General features: G+C 38.2%; 2 protein-coding genes across 2 annotated transcripts in view; one reads left to right on the top strand and one right to left on the bottom strand.

Moving 5' to 3' along the window:
- ctnna1 (catenin (cadherin-associated protein), alpha 1) overlaps positions 1-20,061 on the top strand; it is a 65,883-nt gene that overhangs the window by 19,168 nt on the left and 26,654 nt on the right. The window contains exons 8-9 of the mRNA XM_029511860.1: positions 15,709-15,789; positions 16,060-16,212. Of these exons, the coding sequence (XP_029367720.1) occupies positions 15,709-15,789; positions 16,060-16,212 (234 nt within the window). The remainder of the gene's footprint in view (positions 1-15,708; positions 15,790-16,059; positions 16,213-20,061) is intronic.
- Positions 9,672-11,960, bottom strand: lrrtm2 (leucine rich repeat transmembrane neuronal 2). Its single transcript, XM_029513194.1, has 2 exons — positions 11,957-11,960; positions 9,672-11,323 (listed from the first exon to the last, which is right to left on the bottom strand). Exons 1-2 carry the CDS (start codon positions 11,958-11,960, stop codon positions 9,672-9,674), a joined length of 1,656 nt encoding a protein of 551 aa, XP_029369054.1.

A 20,061-nucleotide genomic window follows, 5' to 3' on the forward strand; every position in this document is an offset into this window, starting at 1 on the left:
GTAAATAGGGCCCTATTCACCTTATTTTTCACAGAAGCACAGAGGCAAGACAGAATGCAGCCAGTTTCCGTTTTTTTGCGACACTTCCAGGGTCTCTTGTGTGGTTAGGGGCTATAATAACAGGTATAAATGCAAAGTTTACCTAGAGGGGGAGTGTTTTGAACATCAGCCGCGTACAAGAGCTGAATGTGGATGTAAGGTGCGATAGGATCTTCATCCTCCACCAAAAGACGATAAATCCCTTTGTCTGTGGTTCATCCATGAGGATGCTGAGTAAAAATGGCAATCTACATTTAGGCAAAAACATCATGTTTTTTTTTTTTTAAATATCTAGTTCCAGGCCACTGTGCCTTGATTATGCTATCATTGTACATATGATATACATACATATGTAATATGTATGTTTACATGAACAATTACAATTTATGAGAAAGAGGGTGTTTCTTGAAAAAAAAAAAAAAGCTTGCTTTATTTTGAACAGTTTGTGTTTCTCCCCTCTATTTTTCATTCATTCTTCTATTTTTGTTATTACATTTCAAGAACTGAATGGTGCCAAAAGATTTTCAGGCTATACAATTACACATACAACATGTTAAATAAATTTTAATTTTCAAGTGTCAATTTAATTTTTATTTCATTCGTGACTGCAGCAACAACCGGCCATTTCAATCGTGCCGGCCAATGTAGTAAAGACCCAGGCAGAGTGGAGGTCAGCTTTGCTTTGACTGGGCAGTACATCAGCTTTGTCCTGGAACTGGTACTGTCAGTCGGTAAGCGTCTGAGGATGTGGTATCAGCCTTCCAGCTTGGTGTGTGTGCTTTGTTTTTTGTTTTTTTTTTTGTATTGTTTTGTTTCTTTATAGTGTACCCATGACACTGATGATCAACATTAGCTTGCACCGTTAGCTCCATTAAGGGAAAGCGACTGAAAAAACAAAAAACACAGAAGTTCGTCACCATTTACTTTCGTGTTTGAAAACAAGGATACGTTTTTTTTGTTTGTTTTTTTTTGTTTGTTTGTTTGTTTGTTTTTCAATCGATTTTGGGATGGTATAAATGTGAATCGTAGTAAATGAGAATTACAAATCTTTTATGAATTTTTTTGGCACACATATCTTAGATTGTTCTAAAGTCCCTATTCTATGGATAGGACTTTAGAACAAGTGGCGCTGGGCATGGATAATGGAGCCTGTGTAACCGGTTAAATCGTCTTGCTACGATTTAATATCGTATAATCGTATCGTGTATAAAGCCAACACTGACAGTTTATTTTAAGGTTCAGGCAGTTCATGCAATATCTCTGGAACTTAAGTTTTCTACTTCGCTGAACTCCACAATATTACTCAGTATATCCCTGTATGACTTTAGCTCTTGATTTACAGAAAAAATAAACTTCTCATGGCTGCAGCAATGGTGATCAGATAAAGGAAATGCATTAGCAGCATGTCCACCTTGTGAGTTTCATGACCTTGTGTTTTGCCTTGGAGAACAGTCAAGTAGTTAGCATAAACAGAAAGCTACTGTTACAACCTGGTGCTTTCAAGTGATGATAAACTCTGTGACAGATAGCCTGACTGACTGTGACTAAGCTTGATGGACTAAACAAACACCACACTGGCTTAATGAGGGTGTTTCTGTCGTCATTATAAAGCAGAGATTTAAAGAATGATGTAATTCATGCCAGAAAGAAAATAACCTATTTGAGTGCATTATTAACCATAGGCCTATATTTTTATGCCCAGGGAATTTAATGTATGTATTTTGATGGCCATGATTTTGTCTGCATTTTATTCAGATTTTACTGGGCACTGCGAGTGCATTAAACAGTATATTGCCATTATAAAATATGGGTTTACTCGTACAGCCACAAGACTTTTGCACAGACTAACTAATTCTCTTTTTCTCTCTCACCTTCTGCTTTCACATACCCTGCAGTTACAAGCTGTTTCAGTATTTTGAGGATTGAGTATTTTTTATTTATTTATTTTTACATTTGGTAACAATACTCTATATGGAGGTTTTACAGCATAGTAAAATTCACTTTTTAAAAAATATTGTGTACCCCCCCATCTTGTATTATTGAAGATGTCAAAGACCCACCAGCCACCTTTTACACTGGATTTCCTGTATTTGAAAGTAGCAATGTTTACATGGATACAAGTAATCAGATTAAAAGCTTGACCGGAGTAAAAATGCTTCATATAAACATGCCAATCAGAAGATTCTGACACACTCACACTCGTTCAGATCAAATTTTCCTTCCAATCAAAACGGGTGGGTTATGCCAATTGTTGATCTGAATGGCGTGCATGTAAACACTTATTCTGAACTTTGGGTAGAAGTCATCTTAATTTCGCACGTCTGTTACATCAGGCAAAAGTCAACTTAGCGCATTTCCACCTTTTGGCAACTTGTGAAATGCCCTCAAATTTTCACTCCACAGCTCCCTGAAAAATACCCTGCAGTATGTTCACTTTGAGCTCACAGTATAAATGATCAGACCTATGCAGGCCTGTGAGGCCTTTGAGAAGAAATTCCAGCTATCCAAGTGTATAGTCCATGTATTATGTGACATTGACCAAGTAAATGTTTTTGTATCTCAACATATCTTTGTGGTAAACTAAGCTGAAGTCAAGTGAAGTGGATTTCTGGAAAGATAAAAATTAATTTGTTGCCATGGCCGACATTAAGGATATATCAAGACCTTGAACAGATAAGATCACTGTTACTAAACAGAGAAGACACAAGCACTCATGCTCATCAAAGAATAGAGTGTTAACTACTAGAATCCTTTTTGGTAAAGAGGGACAATTCAGGCCATGATTTTACATAGAACAAGAATTAGACCAATGTATGTTAATGTAGTGGCTAAGAGAGATCAATGTCAATTTAACAAACCATGGAACTGTTTTCTTTCTGTTGTGTGGTTTATTATGCACTTTTTTTTTTTTTTTTTCCCCCCCCAGATATTCATGAGAACTGTTAAAACCCTTATGAAGCATATTGATCGGAAAAGTAGAAATAGCCTTGGATTAAACTGTCATGAGGAAAGGGAAGTGGAATTACAGGAAAAAGAAGTGTTTACATATATAGAATATGTTTTGGGTTAGTGTTCCCCCCGCCCCCCTCTAATTCATAGACCTGTAATCAAAATTGTGTGCTGTTATGATTATTATTTAACAAGACTGGAGCTAGTCCACTCAGCCAATGAAGGGGTGGTGGTAATGTTGCCCCAGCACTGTTGCACATTATGACCTCAATTATTCCATATTGCCCTGACAGTTTGGCATGGTGTGTGTTGAGTGTAATTGTTTCTGCCACTTTTTATTAATAATGCATCTCTTGTTCCCAGCTTGAGGGAGTTGATGTTAGGTATCTTTGACATATTAAGCTACTGACATTTAAATTCCTTCAACTTGAAGTTGATACATTATCATTTGGACCTGCATTAAAAGGACATGCCTGTCTGCTGCAATAGGACCCCTGGCTCTTTCTTCATTTGCCTTTTTGTATTGCAGCATAACCTCCCACTCTAGACTTTTCAGCATTTACACTTTCTCCTTGCTGTATCCTCTCTCCTATTTCTCCATTCTAGCAATCTTTTACTTACTGTTGGTTCCCTTTCTCTCTCAACCTCTCACTTTTTCCCTAGCTCTTACTGTCTTTTTGCCTTGGGCATCTACAGAGTGGCAGAATTTTAAACACATTGTAGGTTGACTGGCACTTAAACCATCTACCTTTATCATTATTATTCATGTGTAACCTGAGAGAAAATGATTTATTACAAGTTAAAAACCAGTGCACACAAAGTTGCCTTAAATTGGTCCAGTTTATGAAACCTGCAGGTGAAAATACTGTATGACTAAGGGCAGGGAACTAACAGAAAAATGTAATTTAATGGCCGGAAGTGTGAGACGTGCTTTTGAAAATAGTGGATATAGGTTCAAAGGGGGGACAAGACTTAACATGGGGCCAGTGTGAAACGACTTCAATTTATCTAGTTTTAATCTCATCCAAATGCATAATTAAAACAAATTACATTCCACACAATGTAACAGGGAAAAGATTTAGTGTCCCTAAGGCTTTTCGTATATTTACAGCCTCCATAAAACACCAGAGTGTCAGTAACAGCCTGTCAGGCAACATATTCCAGACCTGGCCCCTGATCTCTTGCTGGTGAATTCTAGGCTTTTTGATTGACTTTGCTGGCAGGTAAATGAGATGCACCTATTTTTCCCCCCAAAGTTGCTAAACAAGATGGCCATGTGCTCATAATTTTGTGGTTATGACTGATGTATAATATTTCCTGTTTTCATTTAGTCAGTGTGTTGGTAGGCTTAACCCAACCACAGGCTTCTGCTATGTATGTTCAGTAAGATTTCTGTCGACTTTTGGTAAGTTCTCCAGAAAATGTGGTGAATTAAATCTGTCTCTGCAGGTTCCTTTTTATGTGAACAGTGTAGTGGTCTCAGATAATGTTTTTCTATTATTTCCAGTTGTTTTCAGATTTTCAAACTGATCTCTTGCCCTTCTAAAGTGTCCTTGAGATTTCCCAAAGGACCAATCTATAGAAATGTATGTGTTGTGATACCTAACTGAGATTTAAGACTGAGAATCTACAGAATGCCAAGGCTCATTGTTGTAGAGCCAGTGTGTCCATTCTGAGCTATTATAGAAACATGGCAGTGCAATATTGCAAGCTCCACTGAAGCAGGTTACTCGTGATATAAATTACTAATTTAATTATTTAGCGCGAGAATGTGCAAGTGTTGTGCACGTGAGTTGAGTTGTTTCTCTCTCTCTCTCTCTCTCTCTACATATATATATATATATATATATATATATATTTCCTACCCTGTGAATATTGATAAACAATTTTCCTCCAGCCAGTGGCACAACCATTGTTAGAATCTGCTCTGTGCAGGAGTGCTGAGCAAGAGAATTACATTGGTTTGGAGGTGTGACGGAGTGAATAGAGGTGAATTGAACTGTGATGAATGTGTCTCACTGAAAGGCAAACCATGCATGTTTTACCACATGCACACACTTTTTGCTCAGATACTCAGCTGTAGCAAGTCCCTTTGTTTTCTTTATATATACCCCTGACCTAGGAGACAGGAAATTACTTTGTTCACATCTCTGAAGCTAAATGACAAAGGAGAATGGGATTCATTGTAACTTAATTTAAGTGAAAAGAATGTCTTGTATAATTTATGCATGCCTGTAGCCTTAGCATTGCTAAATTCGATACATAAAATATTTCTGTTAAAATGCTCAACAATCCGCATTTATCAAGTATCTATACCTCATATCCTGCTGATGACCCAAGAGACTGCAGGGGAACCACTAAATCAAAAGACATTTAAACTCACATGCACAACACTTGGTCCCTCGCATTCTAGCCTGCCAGTAACAGGTGCATCTTTGAAATCAAGTAGAACGGAAACACCTGCAGTTTACCTCTGGTGCCATGGGGTGAACATGCGGACTCCTCCTACAAAGGTCCTTCAAAAAATGATTATTTCGACTTGGGGGGGGTCTCAATACTGTAACTTAAAGAAAGCACTTTCATTAGTGAATTTTATTTAGTGTGTTACAATGTAAAACATTTGCTCATACCTTAACAATATTGCCTTTTGGTCATAACTGGGAAATGGCTTATTTGGTAGTTCTTTAATTGGACCAAAATTTATTTATTTATTTATTTTTTGGTTCTGTGAAGGGACTTTCACTTATCTGTCTGTCTTTGCTAAGTTCCCCCCATGATGTGGTTGAGAAATAGTTTCAAAAGTGTAAAGCAATAAATGCATTAGGGTTGTATTTTCTGATGAGAGTCAAGATCAATACGTCCTTCCTAAGCATTTTGTAGATTTATTGGAGGACTTATGAGTACCTGATGCATACATGAGTTGTGAGTCCTTGAGCCCTGCACAGTACTGAGGCCATACAGTCAGACTCATCAGCTCAGTGCATCCTCACGGTGGTACATCCTATATACGTAAATTACTCAAACTTTCATTCCGTAGGCCTCACCCAAAAAGATTAGGACAATTAAAGTGGTTCGGACAGTTGGAAGCCAAGTCAGTTTCTTAAATGAAATAAAATCCTCTCCAGGCATTGTACCCTTGATGCTTTATCAGTTCCTAGACCTTATTGTACCAAATCAGTATTTGATAAATATTAATAAATATTCATTTTCATTAGCATTGTTGACTAAAAAAGTGTTTGAAAAAGCTCACTTACAGACATGAATGTCAGAGAATGACAAACCAGGCGATTGAAATAACGCTGAAATTCACAGTTGGTAACATTGATCATTCAGTGTAGTTCTGTATCTGGGGAAAACACTTGCTTGTTCCTTAGATCTTCACATTTAGGAAGGTGAAACTCTTCCTATCTTCTTGGGTATCCATTTGCCAGCTCCTTCTGATACTCCAACCGTATTGACTTAATTATCTAATCACCTTGTTGCCATACATTGGTGGAAGAGGAGTGGAATTTAATTGATTTTAGTGGTTTTGAATCTTTTTACAAAGGATTATAGAAGAGAATAACTGCTTTATGAATACATTAAACCAAAATGTGATGAAAGATCAAGCCATGTTGTGAGCACCCATCATTTAGCAAACACTCTGTAAATTATAACCATTTTATTTAAAAAATATATGTTTTAAGGGGAAAATGTTTCTTTCTTTCTTTTTTTTTTTTTTCTTCTTTTTTTCAGTTTGGCACATCTTATCCACTATACAGATATGAAATTGTACATATTACAATACAAAAGGAAAATGAGAAGAGAAAAGCATCCATTTTGCACAAAGAGGTTGGGTAAGAGAGAGGGGTTTGGTTCACTTGTTTTTCCTTTTTTTATTTTTAGGCAAGGTGGGGACCAGGACTAGAGGATGACAAGAGGAAACAAAAACAGTTTACAAAGAGCCAGAGTGCAAAGGGATGCATGGTTCTACAAATTCTGTGGATATTCAGTCACTTAGATCAACCATAGTCTTAAACAGTGAAATGTCAAATGATTGACAGAACTGTATAGGAACTCCACATACATCCCCATTCTGTGTTATCAGAAATTAGGTCTCTCCATAATGTTTGCTGAATGACATTAAGAAATATTCAACTCAATTTTGACTTTTGAACATGCAAGACAGATTAGAAGGGCAATAGTAAAAGCGAAGCTGGAATAAAATAAAAATAGAAACAAAGTTGAGGAGCTTGGCTTTGGAAATCGGCATGATAAATGTCTGCAATGTTTTTGTTTCAATTCAAATAAGAAGTGTAACAATTTTTTTTGGTTAACACGCTTTCTTAAAAGATGGTGTTGGCATCGTATGAGCATTTGCAGAGAAACACTGACACAGACTTTCACTCAGAAATTTTAAGCCAAAATTGGGAGGCAAACTTGAGACAAAATCACAATTGATACCCCATGGCTAACTCTAGGCGGCAACAGCCAACCAGCTGCATTCTAATTACTCAAAATCAGATTTCTCATTTCAAGATGCTGTTCTATCAAACAGTTTTCTACTTTAATGGACTGAGTTAAACAAAGTCACAATTTGATGCCATATTTCCAGTGGGGAAAATTTTAAAGAATTTTTCGCTATTTGAACGATGGACAACTCAGTTCACTAGTAGTCAAACTGCTGATACTGTATGGTCAGTATGCATTTCAAGCCCAGCCCAGTCGGGAGTCATCATTCCATTCTGCACTTCCTTTACTTAGCCAGAGAGATGCTCATTGGTTTTGATAAACTACGACATTACCCCATAGTTGCACCTCTCCATCGTCCCATCCATTCCTCTCTTCACCCTGCCCCCACTACCAAACTGAACACAAAGAAGTGCGGAGCTGCGGCAGCAGCTTTACTCTGATGCTAATGCACATTCCCTCCCTGCTGCATACAAATGTGTCCTGACCCAGGGTTGCTTTTTGCTTATCACCATCACCATCACTTGCTTTCAGGGTATTGACCACAGTTTAACTTGACACTAGTGACTGCTAAGGAAGTGCATCAATATTTATTATTTATCCTAACCCAATTTTGTGACTGTAAATGACAACTCGGCATCCCTAATAAGAAGGCTGTCTTAAAATAAAAAGTTCAGTGATGTTTTAGTGTGGTGCAGAGAATGATTCTAGTAGAACTATTTTTGACTGGCTGAACAAGCTAAATGTTGCTGGATCACTGGTGTGGATGACAGAATATTAGATCCTTTTGCCTTGCCTTAATTGGTTCAATCTTGAGCCTGTCAGTCCTAATTAGAGTATAAGCAGTAAAGATCCTGGGCTTTTGTTTTCAGAGTGAAATGTTCTATCTGACATTTGAACCCTTTCATTTACTATCCTCATATCTCACACTGGCTTCTCTGTGTATTGATCCTGTTATATAATATTAGAAAAAGAAAACTATACTTAATTTGCGAAACAATTGGAAATATTATGGTAACAGTGTTATAGCATTTCAATGCTAGAGAATTCACGCACAAGTCATGGAAGATTGAGAAGTCTATTAATTTTTTTTCTTGATGTCCAAGGTGAGGAAGACATCCTTTTTTTGCTAACAGTGTAGCATATTGGAGATTAAATACAGACGAACAGCTGTTAGTGTTTCCCACAGGATAAGAATTTTTTGTAGTATTTGACCCCCCTGGGCTGGCACTCCAACCATCAACAACTTGAGTCAGGTGGAAAACACCATTGCAATTACAAATGAACTCGGTAACAATTTTTCCAATTTGCATACTTAAAACTTAAATTTACTACTGTTGGCAGTCTTGGTCAGTAAGCTCCTTTAATTTTCTACACCAAGAAATTATTTTAACAGACCCAAATTTCCAAAGCAAAAAATATTCTCTATTTTGCCAACAAGGACAGATATTTTTGGAGGCTGACTTTCTCAAATAAATTCTGTAAACCAGAAAGACTGAAAGCCTTTAGATATCAAGGTTGGAGACTTACCCAATTAACTAATTTCTGTATTGGCAAAAGTAATATCATGAATGTATGTATGAACAGAATTTTAGGGTTCTTCTAGAGGTTTTATTTTAATTTGAAACATGAAAACAAGGATCTTTTTTAAATCAAGTTATATTCAGAATTTTTTTTCATCTGAGTAGCCTTTGACGTATCATGGTTTTTCGAAAAACAATTAAACTGTAAATCAAGAACATTCTAATAACGGATCCAGTTCATTTGCTCCAATGATTGAGTTGATTGACTTACAGTGCCCGAGGTGCATTTATAAACATGATTTGAAATATTTACTTTGTAAAAGGAATGATACGTAAATCACATTTCTCCACCCATTATATTCTGTTAGCAAAGGGCCATTTGGCCATGTATTTTCTCTGTGCTGCAGAATATAGTGACAATGTGGAGACAAATCTCACAGTTTACAATTTTCTTATTTAAAATGATTGCCCCCTGCCTGATATGAACAACCTTCATAGAAAAATAAATTTGTGACTATCTCTACTTCATCCCTAAACTGTCATGTCCAACCTCTGTCATTGTAGCATTCAACGTTCTTGACATATTCTCAAATCTCACTTGTAGAAATTATGCTTGTTTACATTAACTGGAAAAAAAATTCAAAAAAGCAAACCCTGTATCATCTGAAATGGTCAAATGGCAAACCATATGCTCTAGGAATAAATAAGAGTTCATACTTCACACTCTTTGTAAGGCAGTTGCTGACATTTGCACTGCCCATAGCCATTGATGATCACAAGTGCCCCTTCTTCATGGCTGGGCTCATACTCGTTATAGGGTACCTGTGTAGCTAGATCTGCCATAGGCTGTCGTTGCTGGGTCCTCATCTGTCTGCGGTTCTGTATAGCCGAACAGTGGCGTATCCTACGCAGAGTGGGAGGGCAGCACTTCCGTGAGATATACACAACAAAAATGATGAAAAAGAATGAAAATAAAAGGGCCATAGTTCCAATGATAACCCTATGAGTCATAACAGTGTTGTCCATTGCTGAGAAGTCGTCCGTTACAGCTGTATCTTCTAATGCAGTGGTTGTTGCTTGATCAGTGCGTGGTGTTTGTGTTGTTGTTGTTGTTGTTGTTGTAGTAGTGACTGTGGTAAAGCTCCCAAAATCCTCTGCATAGTCCTGTGTGGGGGTTGGCTGCATAATTCCAAACAGGGAGCTTGTGATCTCTGCAGCTGTAGTCGCATCTGTGGTTGTACTAATCGTCTGAACAACTGGCGCTGAAAAATTCTGACAAAGCTGAAATCCATAAACTGCATCAAGTATCTCCTCACCTTGGGCATACTCAGGACTATGACAGAGAATGGAATGTTCCCACCTTCCTTTAAAGGTGCTTAGCCAAGTGGCCAGAGAGCAAATCCTTTTGGTACATTCCCAAAGGTTGCTGGACAGTCCAATGGTGCCCAGAGACTGCCACATATCCATCACTTGGGGGTCCAGACTGCTTAGTTTGTTGTTATCCAGCAGCAAAATCTTTAAATTTGGCAGCGTTTGAAACACATCAGCTGTCAGGATACGAATTTCATTTCCTGTTAGGTCCAGTTTCTCTAAAGTGGTCCAGGTCCACTCCATGCCACATGAAAGGTTGCTGATCTTGTTCCATTGCAGATATAGAAACTGCAGGGCAACAAGGCGTGGGAAATGGGCCAAGTTGATCTTGGTCAGTTGATTGTGCTCCAAGTGGAGCTCTTTAAGCTTAATGAGCCCAGCAAATCCATTCCGCGCCAGACTCCGTAGACGGTTGCTACTCAGGCCCAGATATTCCAGGCTGCGGCAGTCCCAGAAAGCCCGAACAGGTGTGGTGCGAAGTAAATTGGAACGAAGGTGGAGTATTTGGAGTTTCCTTAGTCCATGAAACAGTTCTGGTTCCAATGCAGTCATCTGATTGAAGGAAAGGTCCAGTATCTGAAGGTTGATGAGGTGGATGAAGGTTGTGTTGGGCAACTTGGTGATACGATTAGAGCTCAGGTTGAGGTCCTTCAGCTTATAGAGCCCTTGAAAGGCATCCTCTTGTACTGTTGTAATCTGGTTGTGGTCTAAGTGTAGCCAGGTGAGCTGACTGAATCCGTAGAATTGATCAGGGCTGAGCTCAGTGATGCTGTTGTGGCGTAGTGACAACCCAAGGGCCCCCTTGTCCACACCATCTGGGGGTGCCTGAAGCCCCTGGGTGTCGCAGTAGAACTGCAGGTCCTCACAGCGGCATTTTTGAGGGCAGGTTGTGCACGACGCAGGAGGCAGCAGGCACACGAGGAGCATGCTGATCACACACAGACACGCAGCCGCTGGTGCAGGTCCCACCAATGGCCACCTTGAATGGAAACCTGGGTGGGTTCAAAGATAAGAAAATAAAATGTGGGGCAGGAAAGCTAATATCTGCAGAGCACTTATTACCAATTCATGGAGGAGATTGTTGTCATATTTCCAGTAGGGCTGTTTTAGGTATTTTACACACACTTTTACAATACATGACAACATGATTTCTTTGAGGTTAGGTTTAAGGAAGATATCATTCATGAGCGATAAAACATTTACAGGAGTTGGATTTAATTTATAGTGCCTTGTTTTGCATATCTAATCTATATTCACATTTTGTGGTCACGGTATAAAAAACAAAATTTAAGCTTATTACTATAATTTATCCATCTTGGATGTTTTGTTTTTTTTTTTTTTTCTTAAATATTTTAGCACCTCAAACATGTTGTCCTTTGAACCTTGAATTGTTTGTTTTTTGTTTTGTTTAGTTTTTTTTTTTTTTTCCATTGGCATTTCCTAGCATCTGCAATAAAATCCTAATTTTTAAAGCATATGCACAACTTGTCTGTCGGTGAAGAAGAAAAAATTAACAAAGGACAATTGCAGCAAATAGACTAGACTGAAGAGCTTTTAGTCCTCAGCCTCGCTTACTTCTATTCCCTATTCATGCCCCAACCTACCATATAAAGGGGCGAACTTACCCATTCTTTTGTGCACATCGGTGGCTGCATTCAACTGTCCTTTTCTGCAGACTCTTGGAGCAACCAGATGGAAGAAAAATCCAAAGGAAAAAAACCCTTTTGAGTAAGCACAAAACGAAGCAGCCTCTTTGGAAATAAAGCAATTCTGAGCCCACACAAATGAAACAAAATATGAAATTCCATGTCCCAGGATTGTTGATTCCTGTTAATTTGCTCAGTCCTTTAAAATACAAGCTCAAAAAAGGGTTGAGCCTGGTTTTTTATCCCACGAATCCTTGAAATAAATATATATAAATTCTTTTAAGTTGATCCGTTGCATCCAGAGCGACTCCGGTGAACAGACCCCCCCCCCCCCCCCGCGCACACACACACACGCTCTCTCTCTCTCTCTCCTTTTTTCTTTTTTTTTTACCCTTTTGTTCCCCTTCCACCGCAATGATGTCAGCTCAAATGGTTAATTGAAGATCAAGCGTTTCTCTTTCATTGCTGTGCTCCTCCAACCCTAACTTGTTGATGGCAGCCAGAGATCTTGCTTCCGATGCCGGCTCAGTCTCAGCATAGCCTCTGCAGAGCTGTGAGCGGAGCCCTCGTCTGCTAGCTGGGATGCAGGGAGAGAGAAAAAAGCAGAGCAGGGAGTCAGGGATGTTATTCTGTACTTTTTGTTGCAGCCACGCACTGCTACAGAGTGGTGGCAGCCTGGTGTCGATCATCACTACAGTTTCTCTCTCTCTCTTTTTCCCTCCCACTCACACAAACAGCCTCACTCCCTTGCTCAGCCACTTGCTCTCTGCCTCATGCACACTGCTTGTGCACCTCAGTCTTCCTCCACCTCCCTTTGGCATCCCCCCTCCTCTCCCACTGGCTCGTCACCATCGGAATATTGATATCTTGAACGTGTTGCGGCAGCTTGCTGTTGAAATTAACCACAGCTGTAAATCTCAGCCTCGCCTTGCTGTTGTTCTGGATGCGCTATGTATGGATATATACTGAGACATAAACAAAACAGCATAACAAAGCGAAATATAGTTTAACATGTGGCACTGGATGACATAAACGTGGGCAAGAGGGAACACTGTATTGGCATGGGGGTATGCTAAAGCAGTGCTAACATAGGGTGCCTGGTTTATATTCATAATTAACATACCCTGAGTGCAGTGCTATAATTTTTGAGCACTGGTATATGATGTATGGCCATCTGCTCTGAGGTTAAATTAGGCAAGGTTTTTTTTTTTTTTTTTTAAACGTGTATAGCGACAAGGCAGAATGCTCTCTTTATGGTTTGATCAAAATGGTGATATCAATATATCAATATTTTTGATATTTCAGTAGCGTTATGAGTGCTAAATAGCATCTTATGTCAGTCCTTCAATGCATGAAAATGCAGGCTTTTTCCTTAATTATTTAATCTGGATGGATGGGTGGATTTAAAGCAGCCAAATACCACATATTAGCGAACACATAAAGCACAAATACCGTTCCGATCTTATACTTAAACATGATTTCCGATTGTTGTATATAGCAACATCCCTCTGCATTCTCACTGTGTCCATCGATTAGAGACAAATTTTCTGTTCTTTTTTTTTTTTGTTGTTGTTTGTTTTGGCTTTTTTTTTTTTTATGAAATGTACATACAATTCATTGAATTTGCATAATTAGGACAACACATATGACTGTGACTTTCTAGGTCAGCTGACAAGCATGCTGCTGTCATTCTCTACATTTATTGTGGCAGGCTAACTCTTGCTGGGAATTCAGCACTGGAGAAAAGGCTTAACTCTGAGGAGGGATGATGGTTATTCCTTCTGTTTGATAGGTGTTAGCTTTTCATTAGTAATACAAAATGTTAAAAAGGCATTTTATATGTGAAATCATAAATGGACATCCGATTAATTGAGCTAGCAGGAATATCAAAAAGCAATATCACTGAGCTCAGCAAACACTTAACTCATAGAGCATACATTATATCCATTGAATTTTCTTATAATCCAGCGGACTAGTGGTTTTGTAGCGAAGGGATGTTCCTAAATCTGTCCTGAAGGAGATGGATAGAGACTCACTTTAGTATCATAAAAGATGCCGCAGAGAAACTGCCTCCATAATAAGCACCTGAAGAAGTGCTTTAGAACCCTCTGGCATGGAAATGAAATATAGGCTAGGCATGAATGAAATAGGATTGAGAGTCACAGAGCGGACTAAAGCTGTACCACAGCACTGCATCCAGTCGGCACAAAATCACAGGGATTAGTGCCATTGGAGCTCCCCAGCCCCTAGCTATGTACTCAACCCCCCCAATGGGCAAGTGGCAATGGGGGATGGGGAAGGTCAATGCCACCACTGTCTATGGCATTATATTGTAGTAGATATAAGCATTTTGACACGCCTTTTCTTTTCTCTGCTGCCCTTTTCTGTTCATCTAATTTCTATTTTCTGTTCATTTAATTTTATTACCCTCCACTATCTGTCTTTTTATCACTTGCTTTTTCTTGTCCACATCATTCCCCCTGAAAGTTTTAGTTGTTCAATTTTTGCTTGAGCAGTTTGCTAAATGTGACTGAACATCTCTGCTGTCAGTGGGGAGCAGTGGTTAGAGCGTTGACTACTCCCTCATTCCTAACTGTGTGACTACTGCCAGTGGTGTTGCAGTGTTACTTTACATAATTTACACATTTAGCCATGTGGAGCAAATGGTAACCTTGTATTATCCCAACTTCTTGTTGAAGATGAAAAAAACATACAAATATGAAGAATATATATATCTAAATAGATAAACATCTGCAGTGGTATGCCTGGACAGTTTTGATACATTTTTTTGATCTCTCCATGAATTAATTATGGACTAAAACTCAAGCTGTAAATGCAGTTTGCAAACAAAGCAGCCTGTGTGATGCCCGTGGAATATAGCACTGATACAGATGCAAATCAGTGGCTTCCTAACAACTTTTCTTTTTACTGATGTGTACTTTCAGTGTGTACTTTTTTACTTTTAACTGTTAGCATTTTTACTCCACAGTTCACTCGCAATGCCTAGGAAATATTCCAATGTTTTCAGTGCAATGGTACTGTATGCTTTTGACAGTTGGTCTAAACAGAACACAATAGTTCATACTAAATAAAAGTATCATGAATTGATCTGGCTATCTACAGAACATTAGCAGCATTAAAATTAGAATGTGACCTCTGTAATTAGAGCTCGGGTCGTCATAAATTAATGTCTTGAAAGCATAGAGGATATCAGTACTATGGTCAATCACATGAAGCTTTTATCCGATTATTTAAACATGTTAACATCAAACGAAAGTAAACTGTGTATGCATAATATCTAACAGTGTTTGCCTCATAGATGTTTTTTTTTTTCCCACAATCTTTTACTACCAATTTCCAAGTGTTTTTTTATCTCCAACTACTGCAAAGCCTTCATTTTAGGCCACAACCACACATGCAAAAAAAAATTCAACATTCTTGAGCTGTCCAACTACCCTCATTGTAAAAAAACAAACAAAGATACACAAAAGAGATAAAATGTAACATGGTTACATACAAGTGAGCCATGTCATGGAGATACGGTACTTGAAACTATAAACATTCCTGTGAAATGTAAATACTGTTCTTTTTGCTTTTATTCATAGATTGTTTAATCCCTCCAGGTTGAGGAACCTATTGATTAGTTTGTGTGTTCCCCTTTTACTCATCAGAATGTAAATTTATTTTAAAGCTGTCACTGTATTAAGTGCTCTGCCTTGTCCATATTATAGGCAGGAAGGAAGGACAGGAGTGACGCTCTGAACACAGCCATCGACAGGATGACAAAGAAAACCAGAGACCTTCGCAGACAGGTTTTGTTTTTTTTGTTTTTTTTTTTACTTTTGCCTGTTCATCTTCAATATTTGTGCTGATTTAACTTATTTCTTTTAAGAACAAATGTTGCACCTCTATTTTAACGAATGTAGTTCATTAGCTAGCCTCTTAAGAGTTTTGTGTTTGTATATCAAGGAAAGATATGCTATTTAGTCAGGTAAAGCTTTACTGTACAACATCAATATGAATACACAAGAGGATTAATTACTTCTGTTGAGGAGCTTCACTTTTTACTTCTTTTTTCACAGCTGCGTAAAGCTGTAATGGACCATGTTTCTGACTCATTCCTGGAAACCAATGTTCCCCTCCTGGTCCTGATTGAAGCTGCCAAGAACGGCAACGAAAAAGAAGTTAAGGAATATGCACAGGTGTTCCGTGAACATGCCAACAAGCTGATTGAGGTAATGTAAGATTTTTTTTTTAGCATTTCCATACTCCATTTGTATGACCCACATATAAATCATTTAATGTTTTTCCTCCCCATCCCATTATTTATGGACACTTGAACCTAGATTTTAGTAAACATCTTTGTCCATCTTCTATATTCTCTCTCTGAAGCTTTATTCCAAGAGACTCCCTCGTGATAGAGCTTTCAGAGTGTGTGTGTAGTATGTTGCATATATACACACACACACATGTATGGGTGTACAAAAATAATTTCTAGCCGCATTTTTCAAAATAAGGGTGATGTGGCCTCAAATCTATTGTTGTGATGGGCAAGTGGGTCGACAAACAGAACATTGCAACTGCAACTGATTATAGCAACTCAGCAACACAAACCTCTGAAAAATGTCATCCTTGGCACAACTGAATGATATAACTGTTTGCTGACTCCATAAGTGTACGATGGCCATATTAAACAAATAAATTCTTATGCCCCTTTTCCACTTGTCAAAGAATCTGTTAAGGAAACAAACAGCATTCAGACATGGAAAAAATCACTATGCTGTGTAGACACTGGAATTTATTGGCTTAGGGTCCGACTGGCATTGATGTGAACACAATACCTGGATGAATCTCCTCAATTCCACCTCTTTTCTTGTTGTAGCATCTTTCAGAGTAAATGCACTGTAAACAGACCTGTTACCTGTCCAGTTCGATTTACACCTCTCTGGCTATGTAAGTGAAAAAATAAGCTGTAGCTCTGAGGTTTAAAGAACATGCAATCACTCACTGAAGTGTCTCACAGAGAGGGTGGCATTTTCACAGAGACATCAACCCAGAGATGAGACATTTTATCCACTTGTGCGTTGGCAAGCAGTTCAGTCTTCATCCATTGTGTCTATGCGTGTTCCCTGTAGTGGCATGTGATCCAATGACTGCTCTTCATAATTGTAGTCTGAACAGAAAGACTGGTAGTTGAAAAGAGTCCAGTTATTTTTTATTTGCAGATTCACCTCTATTTAAAAAAAAAAAAAAATTGTGGAAAATGTATATACAGAAGACCTACGGCATTCTGCTTATTGTCCTTTGATACTGCTCATGAGAGAAGTCTGCATACGTAGCAAGAAGAGTGCAGTTGCAACAGCAAAGCAAACTAATGGAATCATCTGAGCAACAAGCTAAAAAAATTTGCTTTCCTCATTTAGTGGTCTATCTAGAATGCCTGTATTAGAGCAGCATAAGCTGACATTTGGAAGTGACTTCTCCCCATGGGCAAGTGACCATGAGTGTAGATGGATTGGCCAGTTCAGAAAGAGCAGGGCAGCTTAAGCATTTACTAGTGAAACCATTGAAGCATCAGAGGGAAAGGGGACCACGATGGGGAGAAGACCCTTAAGTAGTTCCTGAAGGCCAGTGTGTCAGTAGTGGCATTAGAGCATGACATTGATGGACTTCACTCATGCTCGGGTACCACTCCTGCTTATAACACTTGGATGTGTAAGACAAACGAAGCAGCACAGGTCTGGTTAGAAATTACTCATGCGATGAATTGATGGCATTTAATGAAAATACTTTCCCAGTTGGTGAAAGCAATGTTCTTAATTAGCATTAAAAGAGGCAGTTTTGTGTGGTATCTACACAGTGATGGAACAATCTGTCCTCAATACACAAATTAAATGAAACTGCCGTACAGCGACACTTTTGTATTAACATGTAAATCTGATCAAATCAGATTTATTTGTATAGCGCCAAATACAAAAAAAAAAAAAAAATCACATATAGAGCAGATCTAGACCAAACTCTTTATAAAATGATTGCAGATGAGGAAAAAAAAACCCTCTAGGACTCTACTTTCTTTGGAAAGCATTAGTTTTCCTTGGATACAAGTTATTTGTGGCACAGTCAAATCAAATTAGGCACTGCAAGAATATATATGGAATTCAAGATAATGCACACACAATGAAAGAACATGCATGTTGACAACTGAATAAATGTTAAGATATTCTCTCACATGCTACGTTAATTCTAGAAAAGGCGTGATTGTATCCAAGAGGCAAGAGCAGATGCAACAGGGAGTTGATTATTCTTGTTTTTAAGTGAGGCAGTTATGTATCTGTGTGAGTTGAGTGTAGTGATAATGTCATTAGTATTTAACAGATGCATCTTTTCTTAAAAAAACAAAAAAACACACACACACACACATTTTAATGTTTCAGATACACATTACAATTGGCACCAAATAAAATTTTGTTTGCAATGAAATATGCAGAGGTTGGGTGCCAAAATGCATTCATTATGATTAAGATTTGCATTCTTTTACGAACGCCCAATTTTATTATTTTAAGTATTGTCATTTTTCATTCAAAGTAGAGATGCAATGATGGCAAATTTGTGATCAAAATTTCAGATTACTCATCAACGATTGACTTTTGTCGATCATTGGTGGCCATTGTCCAAGGGCAGTAGCAGGTCAGTGAGGTAGCTGTCATGCAAAGGTCAGGAGTAAGCAGCTTTGTACCAATTTTTGCCTCATTCCCTTTTCTTCTTTAGTTTTTGACATTGTGACAATGTGTGAGAAAGACACATGCACCATTTTGCAGCGCATTAGTGTGAACTTCAATGGTAATGTAAACTGTGTAATGTTGTGCAAGTGTAATCTCAAAGTATTCCTGGAGAGCACTTCAACACAAATGCAGCCAGCTGAGCTATAGGTAACTCACAGTAGGATTCCTCACCTCTACCAGTAAATGATTGGCATTACTACTATAAATACATTGTGCAAAGTGGATATTGAATGGTACAGTAAACTGCTCAAGGGAATAATCTTTGCTAAAAATTACCGATTTATATGAATCGTGTTACAAGGTCCAGGTCCAATCCAGTTAATATGTTGTAAATGTAAAATATTCTCTATTCAGAGGTAGGAAAGGCAACTTGCCACCAATCAGGCTCTGTTTGCATGACATCATGAGTTCTGCAAGTAGAGCCTGCCCAAAGGCAAATGGTCCATTAGTTCAGACACATTTGTATGAAAAAAACATTATGACTGACCCACATCCATTTGTAGGCCCCTTTTCTAGCCTTATTTGTCAGGATTCCTTTGAAATTGAGGGTCTATATCATCAAGAGAGCTGAATTAGAGACTTCACTTGATGGATTTCATTTACTTGAAGCCCTTGAAAATAGCAGGTAGCTGTTGTGAAAGCCATTAAGCAACAGGCAAGAATTTTATGATAATAAATTCTCCCCATCTCTGAATAAAAATAATAAATTATTTTACCTAACAATAGACACTGGAACCCTTTGCTTTTGGGAGTTGGGCTAAAAAAATGACTCTTTTCAAATATAGGAAAATTAGAAGGAAGCTCTGGCAATAGGTATTGATATTGCCATTTCTTGCCAAATCCAGTGTTTAAATGGTTTCCCCATGTTTGTAGACAGTTAAAGGAGGGAAAGTCATCATGTTAAGAGCAGGGGGAAAATAGACTGAACTCAGTGTTTTTACCTCAAGGCCATCTACTTAAAGGTCCCAGTGTGCTCAGGATGATTTCAGATTTCAGCACAGTTACAGGACTGAGAAAGTAAGCTGGAAAAGCAGCTGAATAAATGGCGATGTCTTCCTCAGGACTGTAACTCCATTTTAATTAAATTATTATTACCAAAAAGGAGTGTCATCCATGTTCATCCTAATAAAAAGCTAGACAGTTGAAATGGACAGAATGGTGGGAATGCAGAAATTGATTCAAAACAATGACTCTGGTTTTGGCATAAGATATATTAGTTTTTATTATGTTTATGAGAAAATACTTTTTTAGGCAGCATGACAGCATAGTGGTTAGAGAAGAAGAAGAAAGTTGCGGGTTCAG

The sequence above is a fragment of the Echeneis naucrates genome, chromosome 10 (assembly GCF_900963305.1).
Source record: "Echeneis naucrates chromosome 10, fEcheNa1.1, whole genome shotgun sequence".
Lineage (NCBI taxonomy): Eukaryota > Metazoa > Chordata > Actinopteri > Carangiformes > Echeneidae > Echeneis > Echeneis naucrates.